Here is a 15,507-nt window from a genome sequence, read left to right on the forward strand (position 1 = left end):
GCTTTCTCATGGCCAGATAGGGATCATACAATATGTTCTTTAAACTAACAAATCCTGCTGGGAAATACCAGTCCAGTTGCTTATTTGTATTTTCATATGACTTTTCCCAGTTAGGAGTCGCCACAGCGGAACTCCGGTCAGCTAATGATTGGCAGTGGATTTTTTATGGTACCGAGTTGCCAGCCCGACGCCCAACCTTCAAAGAAGGCACACCCATTCATGCCATCACCTACCTGCATGTCTTTAAATGTCACTCGACTGTGGGGAGGACATGCAGACTCCACAAAGAAGGTGCTCCAGCCAAGAATCGAACAGGAGAACCTCTTGCTGTGAGGCAATGATGCTAACTGCTATGTATTTTCATAAAATTAATGCTAGATATTCTCTCAGGTTTTCTCTGTGTGCTCTGTCTTCCAATTCTACTATTCTTTGATAGAGCTCTTTTTGAGAAGCCTCATGTTCAGCCAGTGATTTTTCCAAGCTAGAGGCCTTTTCTTCTCCTTTTCTAGTTGATTTTTTTTTCTTATTGTGTACAATTTTTGTCTTTGTGGCATCCAGGCAGTATAATTACTAGACAGTAGCTGAATTTTAACCCAAATGATAAAAAGTATAAAGTACAAGTTAATAATTTTCAGTTATTCAAGAGTTGTAATCAACCTGCTGATCAGTGTGCAGCCATCCTGGAAGTCCTCCTTTTGATAAAATGTAATATCAATTATTTCAGTAGCTCAGCAAGTACGATCACTACTATGAAGTATCCAGAGGGTGACCATCATTAACATAAAAATGACTCTGGGTTAAACCAAAAAACACCTTAATGGACCACTATAATGTCCATTTAATGTCATTTTGTATAGCAGAGAAGCCCACTTTTAACATCCTTTTAAACAAAGGTCTCCGTTTGGACTCTGATCCAAGATGTGCCAGCAAGCCATAATTGTCTGTATTTGTCCCTATTCATCTGAGTTAATTTACACTTAATCCTAGAAGCTACAAGACCATCAGACTCATGAGTAACCCCTGCAGTAGCATGAAGAGGATTATTATGGAACTAGTTCAGCGGGACAAAGGAATTCTACTGGTTCTAGTCATAATTCAGTATGTGTTTGTAAATGATAGGTCATACCACTGCACGCGGTTACTATTCAAGGATGTTAGAAAGGCCCTGAATGAGGGCTATTCCATTCACTTAGGCTACTTACATCTCAACAAAACATTTGGCACTATCCCAAATACTGGAATTACATAAAAACTTAACAAGCTTTTTTTAACATAGATTTTTTTCACTGGATTAAAACTTGGCCATCACATAAAACTCATCTGTCAAGGACAGATGGTAAACTTCTGCAAAAGCAGAAGGGACCAGTGAAGTGTCACTGAGCTCCATATTTGGGCCATTAGTTTTTCTTCTGATATACTGGTACAGTCTTGAGATTGCTATGCTTGCATGCAGCTACAAAGGCACTGCCCCCGGCTGGACTAGACACAATATATAGAGTTAAAAATATAATGACTTAATGTAAATATAAATAAAAGTAACACTTTTCTTGCAGAGAATAATAGTGCACCACTAAAGAAAGATCAAGTAATAAAGGGCCTTGATACATTTATAGATACAGGTCTCTTCTTTGATCAGTGGGTTACCAAAACAGTTAGAAAGGACTTCAGCGTAATATGCTAAAGGGAATTAGAAGTCACTACAGGGAGATTACTATACCCCCTCTACATCTCACTTATCCTGTCAGTAATACAGTACAGTTCCTATCTGTAGTCCCCTGATGAATCCCCTATCTCAGTGAAAGAAGGTACAAGGATTCCTCACTAACAGGACTGAAGGACTGGCTTGGCAAAACTGCATTAGTCAGATAGGCAGAAAAAGATGCCCTTCTTTTCCATGCCATGCATGGGACCTCTGTGCCTTGTCTTCTGGGTCATGAAACACCATCTCTTATTTGAAATTTTCCACTTGGAATGAGCCCCTGGTAGGGCTAATTTGTGCAAAAATGCGAAAAAAAAACATATCTCCATATACAGTAACAACGAATGTGAAAGAAATATCATTCAACATCACTCCTGCATTCGAAATAAATTAATTTTAAGAGTGCCATTCCTTTAAAAGAACCCACAATGAATACTTGAGTACAAATAAATCTTAATATACAAAAATGGTAGATCACAAAGTTCTTGAAGGCCACCAGGCCAATGAACTAGTTCTAACAAATCAGCAATATAATATATTGGCTCAGATGGAAAAGTTATTCTGTCAACAAAAATATAAAGCAAAATAATATGGTGAACAAAGATGTCTAATACTACAATTATTTTTCCAGGGTGAGCAAGGACTCTTGTACCTAACACCCGCAAATTAAAACATTCTAACTCACAGGTTACACCACCTTTGCAGACATGAGAAATAAATGTGGCTCCTATCTCCAAAAATGACATGGCCTACGATTTAGAATATTTAAGAAGAGTAGAAGCATGCAGGGGTACTCAACCCCTGCAGAAAAACTCATCTTATTAGCTTTAATGACCTCTGCGAGATTCCCTTTTCATAACTATTTCAATGTGTTTTAAAATTCAGTCTAGTTTAATTGTAGCCTTTTGCACTTACAATTCAGTCAATTCAGATTTAATCTAGTCAATTGAATCAGCTGAATGAAGTACTTACTAAAACAAATGATAACTGAAGTAGTACCTATCATCACAATGGCATACCAGTCTCCAGCCCCTTTGAGCTTTATTTATCTTACAGACCTTCCTGTTATTTGGTATAACAAGTTGCTGGATGGTGATATTAATCTCTGTTAGGCCTATGTTCCTCCATCATGGGAGAATAATGGATCAGAAGACTGTCAGGAAAAAGTTCAAAAGGCAGGATGTGGTAAAGTATGCTGGATGCCTTGTATCAGTTATTAATACAGCCTTACTGCCTTGTGTTACCCATGCTCCCCCACTAAGATAATGTGGTGGACTAGCATTTTGCTTTCAAAAGGTTCTGATTACATGTGAGCAAAGTGCAAAGGTTGTACTATCAACAACTCTGCATCCAGCACCCGTATAAAATATTGACTTGTACTAGCTGTGTAGTGGAATCTATAGTGAACACCAAGCTATAACGTAGTTTCCAGAACTTCCTACTTGTGTATGTGTGTGTGGGGGGATACAGAATGTCTTATTTCAATTTTTGTCATTTAAAAATCCTTTGGGGAGCTGTTTAATAATATCTCTGTTCAGTGTGATTTCTACAAGTGCTTTATAAATTCACATTCTGGCTGGTAAGTGTTCACTGTAGCTGTGATTCATTTGCATATATTGCATATGCAACCAGTCACCATTCAGAGGCTGTACATCACTACACATCACTCCTAATGTAAAAACAGTTTGCCACACATATGGCTTCTGAGCGGACTGAATACCCATCAAGATCGTGAAGAAAAAAATGTTTATCTGTATCAGTCATCTACTGTTATGGTGAACACCTCACACAATGGCACTCTTACTCTATGTAAAGATCTATATCGCTATATATTCACATATATATTTATATATGTAGATAAGTATACATATACAGACATAAGTTGCTCTGCAAGTAGTCGAACGTTTTTTGATAAACTCACAGAATGTCAAGCAAAAATTATTGACTCACACGTAATTGAGCGAGATACACAGAGAATAGTCTTGCCCCTTTGCAGGAACAATGTTAAAGCACATTTCAAGGTTTTCACTGTTTTTTGATTTTGGTTAACTCTTAGAATATCAAACAAAACCATAAAATCATTCAAGAATTTTGTGTGCATATATGTAAGTATATATGCATTCTTTGAAATAAAAATATGGAAGCAAAACAAAACAGTTCAGCTATTCCCATATTAGCTGACCATCATGTGAAGCCTAAAAGGAAACCCCAGCCCTTAGCCTGGATCAGATTTGCTTGACTGACTGCTAACAGACACAGTCTCTTCCTGAGTATTACTCCCCACAGTCTTGGCAAGTTACAACTAGCTGTGGGCAAAGAATGAGTGGCATATGGAAGAAATAAATACAGGTGACAGCCATGAGCAGAAACAGCAGTAAACGAAGTATAGCAAAAAACAGGTTAGAACATAGAATGAGATACCAAGGCTTGAAACAGACAGGTATAGAACAAACGGGCTTTTGATAGGGGGACCAATCAGAATCAAGCCCGACATCATGTGAGCTTACGGAAGCAACCAGTAGAAGGCCATGCACAGGGACTCTCTTTTACTTCATCTAAAGGGAATATTACATCGACTGACTGGGAAGAAGAAGACTAGTTTCCCCACCTCCCTGCAGTACAAAATCCTGGACAATTACAAAGGACTTTTCATGCAGGTGAGGGGCAATCCAATAATTTCAAAAAAAGTCAACAAAGTAATGACTTTAATGCTGGGTACAAAGGGGAAGGATATTATAAACAAAATAAACATGGGAAATGGTGTTAATAATACTGAACCTGCTTTTGATTGTAATTATGCAGTTAATTTGTCAGGCTGTGGTTTGACAAATGAGGAACTGTCTGTTTTGAATTGTGGCCTTAAATTCGTGCTGACTGTGTTACCACAATTTTATCTTTTAAAGGGTGACATCTTTAAATCGGTGAGGAATTTTTATTTAAAGCTATATTTTTCTGATGTAGTTTTGAATGCTAATAGAGAAGTTATTGATTCAGATGATGATATGAATGAAAGTTTCTATTCATGTGACTCAGAACCAGTTGCCAATGCTTATTGTCCTTTGAATGCATCCCATGTATCATGTAAAAGTGATTTTATGCCACACTTTTAACCATAAAGTAGTGCAACAGTTCTCTTCAATGGTAACTTTTGGAATAGAATGTGAGTATGCTCAGTTTTTTAAAAATATTCATAAGGTTAATTTTAATTTAACTAAAAATGAATGGAAAGCATTGATTGCTTTGAGTAATAGGATAGAATTAATATTTAGACCCTTGGATAAAGGCAACAAATTGTCAATCCAACAAACTCGAACAGGTACCCAGGAATAAAACTTAAACCAAAATCCAGTCAAGGCACCATAGAAAGAAGAAAATCAACACTGCTGAAAGATAAAACACAAGCTGGTTTTATTGTGATTTAAAATACATAAATGCAATTCAAAATACAGCGTTTTTTTTCATATTAAGTCAGACTTCATCAGATACACAAAATATTTAGTCAAACAATCAATATATATATCTCAAAGTATTTCCCCAATTAAAACCACCACCAATGAGAATTCTCTATTTAACAAACTAATTGTGCTTACAAAAACTGCTTGAAAGGTTCAGAAGGTACACAAGATAAAAAAGTAAAAAAGTAAAAGCAGGTGACAACATAGAACCATGAATGGAATTACTCATCTTAAAAATATTTGTTCTTGTAGAAGACATTAAAAGTTGTAAAAATTATAAGAATACAAATGAATTAAACAGTTAATTTATTTGCAATACTAAAACCTTGTCATGTGCCTTTTGCACTCGCTAGTGGTTCCTCTAATAAAAAACATTGTAAGAATGAAACAAATATCAGGGATGTTTTCCTTTATAACTTGGCAGCTCTCATTTTTAATATGGGGGCTATGGAAATATGATCATTGAGTCCTGGTGGAGTGGTGGCCTCCAAAGTTAATTGCCACCATAACTCCCTATATTCAGTCTTCTTTTCCCATAGCCCCCTATCACTTCATTTTTAACTTGCTCAAGTACAAAAAAAGTAAAATATGCTTTCTGACATGTTTTTGTGTGTTTATAAAGAGCATTAGAGTCTTTTTACACTGAATATCATAGTAATGCTCGTACATCCTTCACCTCAATTTACTTTCTGTCTTTCCGACATAGAAGGATTCACATTCCCCACACAAAGCCAAATATATAAGCGACCCTGATTCACAGTTGTAAAATTGTGTACTTTCTATCCATTTATTTCTGGTTACTATAAAAATGTTTTCCTTTTTGGTGATGTGTACATATTGGGTGCATCTTCCACATTTGTATGTCCCCTTTCTTTTCTTTCCTACACTTCCGTTCATATAAACATTTTCTAAAAGACATTTTATATCTTGAGAATATCTGTAAACCACTTTGAGGAGTTGTTTGGGAATGTCACCCAAGTCAGTAAAGCTAATCAGTTTCTCCCATTCATTTTCAATTACCTTTCTTACAAGTCCTGAACTGGCATTAAATTCCAAAACTAATGCCTTATTAAAATTTTCCTCCTCCCTAGTTTGCACTGGCAATGTATCGTTTGATGTGCCCAAAACTGGTCTGAACCTTGATTTTCTGCCTATTGCAACTTCTTTTCTAACTTCTGTAATCATGCTACTAGGGTAACCTCTACCCTTAAGTAGCAGTTCAAGTAAATTACTTTCTTCTTCAAAATCTACATCTTCAGATACCATCTTGCTAACCCGGACATATTGTCCTTTGACAAGGTTCCTCTTGTAGTGGGCAGAATGTGCACTATTGAGGTGGAGAAAGGAATTAGAAAATGTTTTTTTTCCTAAAGATCTTTCAAGTAAACCTATTGTTCTTCTTACAAATCTCAATATCAAGAAACTGCAACTTTTCCTTACTGACATTGTATGTAAATTTTAAAAAAGACATTGTACTGTTTAAATAATTTAAATATTTGTCTAAAACTTCCAAACCACCTTTCCATAAAATACCTATGTCATCTAGGAAGATCCTATAGAGGTTCTATTGGTCTGAATATTTGGCCATTAAAACAAATTTCTCTTCCCATTTAGCTAAAATTAAGTTTGCATAAGTTGTGGAGCAAGCTGCTCCCATTACCACTCCTTGTATTTGCTGGTAAAACTCACCCTTAAAAAATATAAAATTGTACCTTAAAACTAAATCAATTAAATTCAAACAGACTGTTTATTTCTAGTGCGTTTACCATCTTTAAAGATTATTTCTTCTAACATTTTCATCCCTTCATTATGCAGGATACTAGTAAACAAGTCCACAACATCTATTGTCACAAATTTTATGTCCTCATGCAATAGTTCATCTTTTATTTCCCTTAAGAAATGCCATGAGTCTCTCAGGGGCACTTTTCTCTTTAACCACAACTTCTTACGTTTAGCATCAACAAATTTTGCCAAGGGTAAAGTCTTGGATCCATCTGCTGACACTATTGGTCTCAAGGGTGGATTTAACTCGTCCTTGTGGACTTTGGGAATTCGAATATTGAGGATATTTTGGCTTTGTCACGTTCAAATAATTGTAAGTTTTTCGGTCAGTCAGACCTTCCCAAAGCATGTCATCCAAGGCAACATCTACTTTCCTATATGCTATGTTAATTTCATTGATAGAAACACTAGTATATTTATTAGTGTCCTTTAAAATCTCATTCATTTTACCCTCATAAGTTATTGAGTCCATCAATACAATCCCCCATCCCTATCAGGTTTCATAACCCTCATTTCTTTATTCTCCCTCAGTTCATTTAAGGCATTTCTCTCTTCCACACTTAAATTTGCCTGCATTTTATACTTCTTAAGATGTCTTGATTGTTCGGATGAAAGCACTTAAGTATTTGATGTTTTTTCATTAAATACTTTGGATTTTTATTGGTGTTGCCACTGTCTCATTGTGTCTTGCTGGTGCCTTGGATCTTTCTGGTCTTACATTGTGCTTCAAGTTTTGGTGTCTGGTGGCCCTTTGTTGGTGTATTTTGTAACTGCCAAATATTTCTTCTACAAACATGGAAGTTATTGCTCCCCTATACTCTGCTCTTGTTAAACCCATTGTAGTTTGTAATGCACTCTTTTGCAAGTCTCTCATTAAACATTATCAACAAATTTGAAAAACCTCAGTAGTTCCCAATGAAGGGGATTTCTGACCTCAGAAATCCTAGCTATCAGAAGAGGTTGAAATCCAAATTTGAAAACCCTCAGAGGTTCCCAATGAAGGGGATTTCTGACCTCAGAAATCCTAGCTATCAGAAGAGGTTGAAATCCAAATTTGAAAACCCCTCAGAGGTTCCCAATGAAGGGGATTTCTGACCTCAGAAATCCTAGCTATCAGAAGAGGTTGAAATCCAAATTTGAAAACCCTCAGAGGTTCCCAATGAAGGGGATTTCTGACCTCAGAAATCCTAGCTATCAGAAGAGGTTTAAATCCTAGTCTTTTACGGAGACAGCTGTGTCTTGCCTACCATATCATCAGAGAGCCTACTATCCATGACCTCCTTTTCCCAAAATAAGTCAGATAGTGCAGCTGATACTACAATAAGAGATCTCAATCTACATAAAGAAATAAAGAAAAGTAAATGAAGGGAGAGGATTGTGACCAACAGCACACCATCTACTGTACTTAATCCCAGTTCTGAAGTTTGGTTCATTAAGAACCATGTTTATATATGTTTAAGGTTTGCATACTTTTGACTTAGGATTCAGATGACTAAACAGAAAAGAAGGCAGTACAGTTGATCATAAGTGCTGACTGCACACTACTTTTTTTCTGTGCAAGATCATGAAATGACTTGCATTTGGAAATTTGTTTTTTTCCAATTGTAATGCAATCGCAGAGTTGGTATTTATAAAATGGGAGGGTGAGGGGTACAGGAGAGGGGCTTAACTGTCTGCAAAAAAAAAAAAAAGTTTTCTTTTTTATTTGATCAGTTCAGTTTTGAGCAGTTATGCTTGATAATTTCCATTTCAATTTGATCAGTATACCGCAATATAGCATATACCCCTACCCTATCATTACTCAACCAGAAGCAGGCAGCACTTAAGAATGTTGTTCTAGGCATTGGCTAAGGCCCCTCCTTAGGGCTTCAAACTTCCCTTTCACTGCTCTGATTCTTTTCTTAGGCTATGCAACATTCACTTTTTTTTCCATCTACAAGTGATCATGTAATTGCTCACACCATCTCTCCCAATGATAGCATTAAACAAGCCCTTAACTATCCTGGACACTCCCACCATTAAATCTACCTTCTTAATTATTAAATTCCCCTGACAGAACCTACTTCCTTCTTCTCGAAGAGTGCTGGTGATCCTCTTCTGTGAAAATCCATTATGAAAGTTGTCAGAAACTTCTTTAGCTTCCATTTGTGTTGCAGACTTAAGAAAATCCAACTAAACTGCGAAAGGCCAGCATAATAACTGTAGAGAGGTACAGCTGGGGGGATACACATCTCTTCTATCACACTCACTTTTTCAAAATCACTGTGGTGCAGCTGATCAGTTTTAGTACCTTCTAAGGTAAAAGTTGTGACCTTTAGGGTTCTGACGTGAGAGAAGTAGTCCCACAAACTGTGTCCCTCTCTGCCCGGAGATTACCTTTGCCCTTCCTTATTCTAGGCAGATGTTGACAGGTAAGGCAACAACATCTCCTCCAGAACATTTCAACTAAATATTGCTACTTCAGTGACTATACTGTTCCACTTCCACTGTTCCTTACTTATTTGCATGCTCTGAGATATAACACACACACAAAGAGACACACACACATATCAGGTCCTGTATCATTGTTTATATTTCATGTCTTTAATACCCCCTTTTATGTTCTGTAACCCTAAACCATCTTCTTCTTTCGGCTTTTCCCAGTTAGGGGTCGCCACAGCAGATCACCTGTCTGCTCATGAGTGGCAGTGGAGTTTTATGGTGTCATGTTGCCAGACGGTGCCCAACCTTCCACAGAAGGCACACACACACACACATACACTCATGCCTAGGGCCAATTTAGAGTGTAATCCACCTACAGCATGTCTTTGGGATGTGGGAGGAAACCGGAGCACCCGGAGGAAACCCACGTGACCACAGGGAGGACATGCAGATTCCACATAAAAGGCACCCCAGCTGAGAATCGAACCTGAGAACCTCTTGCTGTGAGGCGGGAACACTAACCGCTGCACCACCGCGGCCGCCCTAACCCCAAACCATCTATATCTACTAATTTAGAGCAAAGACGTGAGACTATCAGCTAAGGGCCTTCATTGTCTAGTCTCAGGTTTGAGTCCCTCAATTTCCATTTGCATACTATGTGACTCTGAGGAAGTCAATTAACCAAACAGTGCTCTTGGGGTGTCCCTGAAAAGATGTACTTTTGCTTAGTGAGTCTGAGTTTGCATAGATAAATTTAACAACTACTGCATTTATTCACCCAACTCAATGTTTCTGTCCTAATATGATTTTCTAGAATTTATGAAACTTCAATGAAATTATCTTTTTTTAAAACTATCATGATCATACACATAATCCAGAGAAACGTCCACCAAGTGTTTCTGCAGGAAGGCACACCCCCCACATTCATACACTCGCACAACTTAATTTATACCGGCTCCAAGATCACACAACAATGAGGAAAAAAGAAACTTCCTTAACCCACTGTCAGTCAAGCTCACACTTAAAACACCAGAGTCTCACTCTTACATACACACACTTGTCTGTTGACTTCACACACAAAGAAATGCTCACATTTCCACATCAGCTTCTCACACAAGTATGCATGCATGTACACACACACACACACACACACACACACACACACACACACACACACACACACACACACACAACTCCATCAATGTAACATTCATATGATTTCAACAAACTCAAACACATAGACTTCATTCAGTCACAATCAAATATAGATGCCTTCTTTGCTGTAAGAAAGGTATGAGCAGTGAGAACAGTACAGCTCAATGACCCACAGGCATTTCCCCTACTTCAGACCTAAAACCCTTCAATACAAGAGTTGTTGTGTCTTTCGGCTTTTCCCGGTTAGGTGTCGCCACAGCGGAACTCCGGTCCGCTAAGGATTGGTAGTTGATTTTTACGTGCCGAGTTACCAGCCCTGACGCACAACCTTCAACGAAGGTACGCCCATTCACGCATGTCTCTACGCAGAAGACACTCTAGCTGAGTATCGAACCGGACAGCATCTTACTGTGAGGCGACAACGCTACCGCAGCACCACCACCGCAGTTAACTGCTGTAAAACACTAAGCCTATCTATATGTAAGATAAGACTCTAAGAAAGGGGCATCAATGTAATAATCCAACAATGCCTGCTTTGCTACAAACATTCTTTGAGAAAATGTGCATAACTCTATTTTCAGGACTTAAGACGGTACTGAAAAGGAGATCTCATTGAATTGTTTTACTGCAGGATAAATTCATCATCATAAGCCATACCTACAGCAATCCATCCCAACATTCCTTGTCTATGACATTGCTGTCTCAGAATACAGTTTAGTTTTGCCTAGAGATGAAATGCAGCACAATGATCTTTTTCTATATCCACTTTATGGGCACTTTTCCTAACACTTTGTTGCTGGATTATCCTGCAGTAACTCATTGTCCTGCACATTTTACATGAAATCACAGACATCCCCAGTCTATCCCACTCTGCAAATTCACTTAGCTGGCACTCTTTACCAATGTGCCAGTTTATTGGATAATCAGTAAGTAGATCGCATTATGTCCTCAGCACCAAAAGCCTCTTTTCCCATTAGTCAACAATACCTTTCACAACAGCTCAACCTCCTCCAGTTGTCACCCTCTGCCCTTACCAGTTAACCACTAATATACTCCCATAATTTGGGTTTCAGCTCTGTAAGGGATGGTGCCAAAAGTTTTGCTGTAACAACATCCACACAAATGTGATCCTTTTGTCAACGTAACTATGGTCTAGTCAATTAACAGTATCCAACTAATCTAAGAAGAGTTTTGCTGTGTACACCTGTGCTGCTGTTTTTCTACAAGAGGTTCTCCCGTCCAATTCTCAGCTGAGGTTGGGAGTGCCTTCTGTGTGGAGTCTGCATGTCATCCCCGCGGTTGGGCAGCATTCGAAAGACATGCGTGCGTAAATGGGCGTGCCTTCGTTGAAGGTTGGGCGTCGAGCTGGCACCTCGGCTTTTCGTAAAAATCTGCTGCCAATCATTAGCGGACCGGAGTTCCGCTGTGGCGACCCCTTACAGGGGAAAAAAACAACAATCTGTGCTGCTGTTTTTCTGCTACTTTCAATTCAAGAATTCTATCGGCCTATCCTGCGTATATTTATTTATTTGCAAAACAATTCCTAAAATAGAGAAAAGGCTGACTAGCATGTAATTATTTGTTTGCTGAACTCTGACCCATATGTGATGCCCAGAATTGTCACTGTACTCTCATGCCATTACAGTTCACAAGAAGAGAGCATACATTTTTGCCAGTGATTAAGCATACACACTGCATCTCTCAATACTCGTAGAGGTAGGCCATGCGCCTTACAGAACATATGAGCTGCTTCAATACCTTCTTCCTAATTACATCCCCATATATCAATCTGTTCTTGCTCTCGTCCCAAGTGGAATCCATACACTGCGGGTTTACTGCAGTCTGCAGAGGATTAAGACTGAACTGCTAATAACGAGCTTCATGCTTAAATCTAGAGTTTGATTTCCTCAGTGTCCCTTTGCAGAAGGTGGAACTCCGAGTAAGTAATTTAACCAGACTGAGGTCCTGCATTGCTCCTGAAAAGAGGGTTGTACCTAGTGAGTTGACCTCTTTAATAAATATACAATACAATACAAAGCAGTATGAAACTGAGCATACACAAAGAAATACATGTACGCTTTGAACAACAAGGACACACACATACTTAGTTGCATGTTATTTACATGCAAACATGCTTCCTACCAATGACCGCTCACTCAATCATACTCTTTTGCACCTACTTACATTTCTATGTTATATTGACAACTCCTACATAAACTATTGTGCTTCTGTCTATTGTTTGAGGAAATTCACAATCCTTTATTGTTATAAGTGCAGTTCATGGAAGCAACCCTACCATTGACAGTGGGATCCTCTCCAAAGACATCGTCTCCAACCTCTGCCTCTGCCATTGCCCGTCTCATCGCTGCCCCAGGCTTGGTCACTGTGTCACTGCGGAGATCTACAGTCAAGAAACTAAATGAAGCTGGTGGCACCTCTGAATGAGGTCTCTTATAGTACTGTCGGGCTGGGATCTCATAGCTGCCATTACTGACAGCACCACTCCTTAGAAGTATCTTAAAGTTTCTTGAAGAAAGATTACTGCATGTCTTCCCCTGGAAAGTCTTCACAGTCAACGGCAGAAATCTAAAGAGCATTTTGTTTTTGCAAAACTATATAAAAGCGGTGCAACTTGGAACTAGTTAAACAAAGAGACTTTAGATCAGTAGATATTTTGCTTAGAAAGTTGAACTTTGGACGAGTTTCTTACCAAGCGATTTTCCCTTACAAACTTCAAAAACCTACAGCCAAATCTAAACATTTTAATTGCTATAAGTAAAAAAATCAACCCCACAACGAGTAGTTCTTATCCTGTACACTCTAATATTTTGAAGCAGGTGATATGTAAATAGGCTGCCAACCGGGGTGCCACATTTTATTAACGTGTTCGTTACGTTAGCGGTACCTAGTTGTTTGCTTGTCAGTAAACTATAACTCCCAAACTACCCTGCGCTAGAGTCTCCCCGCCCACAGCACCCGGAACTTAACATACGGTAGTAAAACTCCGTAGGCTGTGTAATTGTCCGTAAGGGGGAAAAAAGAAATAATCTACACCTTACGTACCCGCAGCTGACTACCACTCCCATAATGGGTTACTTCGCATCAACTTTTATGGGAGTGGGTGGAAGCAGTATCTGCAGTTTTCATGCCGTGATTGTATTATCCTGAAGCGTGCTATAATTGTTGCATTTTTAATGTGACTTGTTTTGTAGTTATATATTTAATTTAGGTCATTGCTAAAAAGGCCTACTTAGTAAACAGATTTTAAAGAAATAAAAGTTTTTTTGCCGTTGTCTCTCTCTCTCTCTCTCTCTCCCCCCGCGCGCGCGCGTGCACACACACACTACATAAACTACAATACTACATTCTATATAAACTACTTTACAATTACAATGTGTCTTTAGCTTGGAACAAACGTTGTAACTCTATTAGAAACATCCCAAATTCAAATCAAGTCAGAAAGCAACTAAAACTTTGTCTCTTGAGCTCATGGATCCCTACCTCACAACCTTCCATCTGCGAAATGAGGAACACTGCCTGTCTTAATGTGGAACGAACAGGCAAAATGTGGAAAGCTTACAAATGGATTACTAACAACTTAAATTAGGAAGCACATAGGATGGTTAAAATGGGCGGCCACGGTGGTGCAGCGGTTAGTGTTGTCGCCTCACAGCAAGAGGTTCTCCGGTTCGATCCTCGGCTGGGGTGCCTTCTGTGCATGTCCTCCTGTGGCGTGGGTTTTCTCCGGGTGCTCCGGTTTCCTCCCACATCCCAAAGACATGCAGTAGGTGGATTGGACACTCTAAATTGGCCCTAGGTGTGAGTGTGTGTGTGCCTTCTATGGAAGGTTGCGACACTGTAAAACTTCACTGCCAATCCTGTGTGCGGACAGATGATCGAAGAAGATAGGATGGTTAAAATATAATACATTTACATATAGAATAGTTCTTTTAATGAAACAATATAATTCAGTTCTATTTACCTCTGATACAAGCTAAAAAAGCTAACACTAAATGTGCGACAGACCCTTTCAATGTGAAACTTGAAGGAACATGAACTTTTTAAGACCCCAAATGAGGAACATTCCTCGAAATGAGGTACACTTGAGAGGCATGCATGGATCTGCCCTTTCCAGGAGCCTACATGAATCCATTTCATCACTGTCCTTTTTTTCTCTTCCCTTAACTCAGTTCTCTTCCTCTAACGTTATGGCTACCTTTCTTATGAATCTGCCTTCTCACAACTTTAAGTAGCTATACTCATGTAGTATTGTGACTACTATGTATCCACTACAACTAAAAACAATGTAATTATGTATGTAGTTCATCTATGTTTGTAGTTACTGACACTTTTATGGCACATTGACTCCTTGCTGTCTTTATATTGTACATACCATGCCTCATCTTTGAAAACATCTTTTGCATAATTCAGGGCCAGTGTTAGCATTTTGGGGGCCCCCAGCAGATATCAAGCTGGGGGCCCCCTAGGCACTTCCAGTCTACGTATCACCCTTTCACTGCCACCCTTCCTAAGCAACCTTTTAGTTCATGCTGCAACCTTTTAGGAGTAGTATTCACGGATTGATCCTTTGCTACAATGTTCTTACATTACAAGACTTGTGTAGTATACTGTGTTGGCCCAACTCACAAAGGGACATTTACAGTTATTGGCATTTAGTTGCAGCAATGATATATTGTAGCAACTTTATGTACAGGTCTAAACTTAGGGGAAATGGCACCCTAGGCCTACTGTTTCAGATCCCAACCCCATGCACAGCAGCCTCCAGTCTTCCCCTGCCGCCCCCTCCACATCTTGGGCTCCCATACCATGCATATTACTTTTTTCTTCCTTTCCTCACATTTTGCCTTACTTTTCAGCTTTTTCAAGACACTATAACTTCCTATATGCTCTGAAGCCCATTTTAAAGTTTTTTTTTCTTTTTACACACCTTTTCATCCAATAAAGGCTTAAACAGAAATTATGATTAAGTGAAGA

At 38.8% G+C, this 15,507-nt stretch overlaps 1 protein-coding gene across 2 annotated transcripts in view; it reads right to left on the minus strand.

Moving 5' to 3' along the window:
* Positions 1-13,428, minus strand: part of LOC122799233 (probable low-specificity L-threonine aldolase 2) — a 556,505-nt gene extending 543,077 nt beyond the window's left edge. For both annotated transcript variants that reach the window (XM_044068161.1, XM_044068160.1), the window contains exon 1: positions 12,809-13,428. In XM_044068161.1, coding sequence (XP_043924096.1) covers positions 12,809-13,109 — 301 coding nt within the window. In that variant the 5' untranslated portion in view covers positions 13,110-13,428. The remainder of the gene's footprint in view (positions 1-12,808) is intronic.
* Between the last annotated feature and the right edge of the window lie 2,079 nt (positions 13,429-15,507).

The sequence above is a fragment of the Protopterus annectens genome, chromosome 4.part0 (assembly GCF_019279795.1).
Source record: "Protopterus annectens isolate FY-2018-M chromosome 4.part0, PAN1.0, whole genome shotgun sequence".
Taxonomy (NCBI): domain Eukaryota; kingdom Metazoa; phylum Chordata; order Ceratodontiformes; family Protopteridae; genus Protopterus; species Protopterus annectens.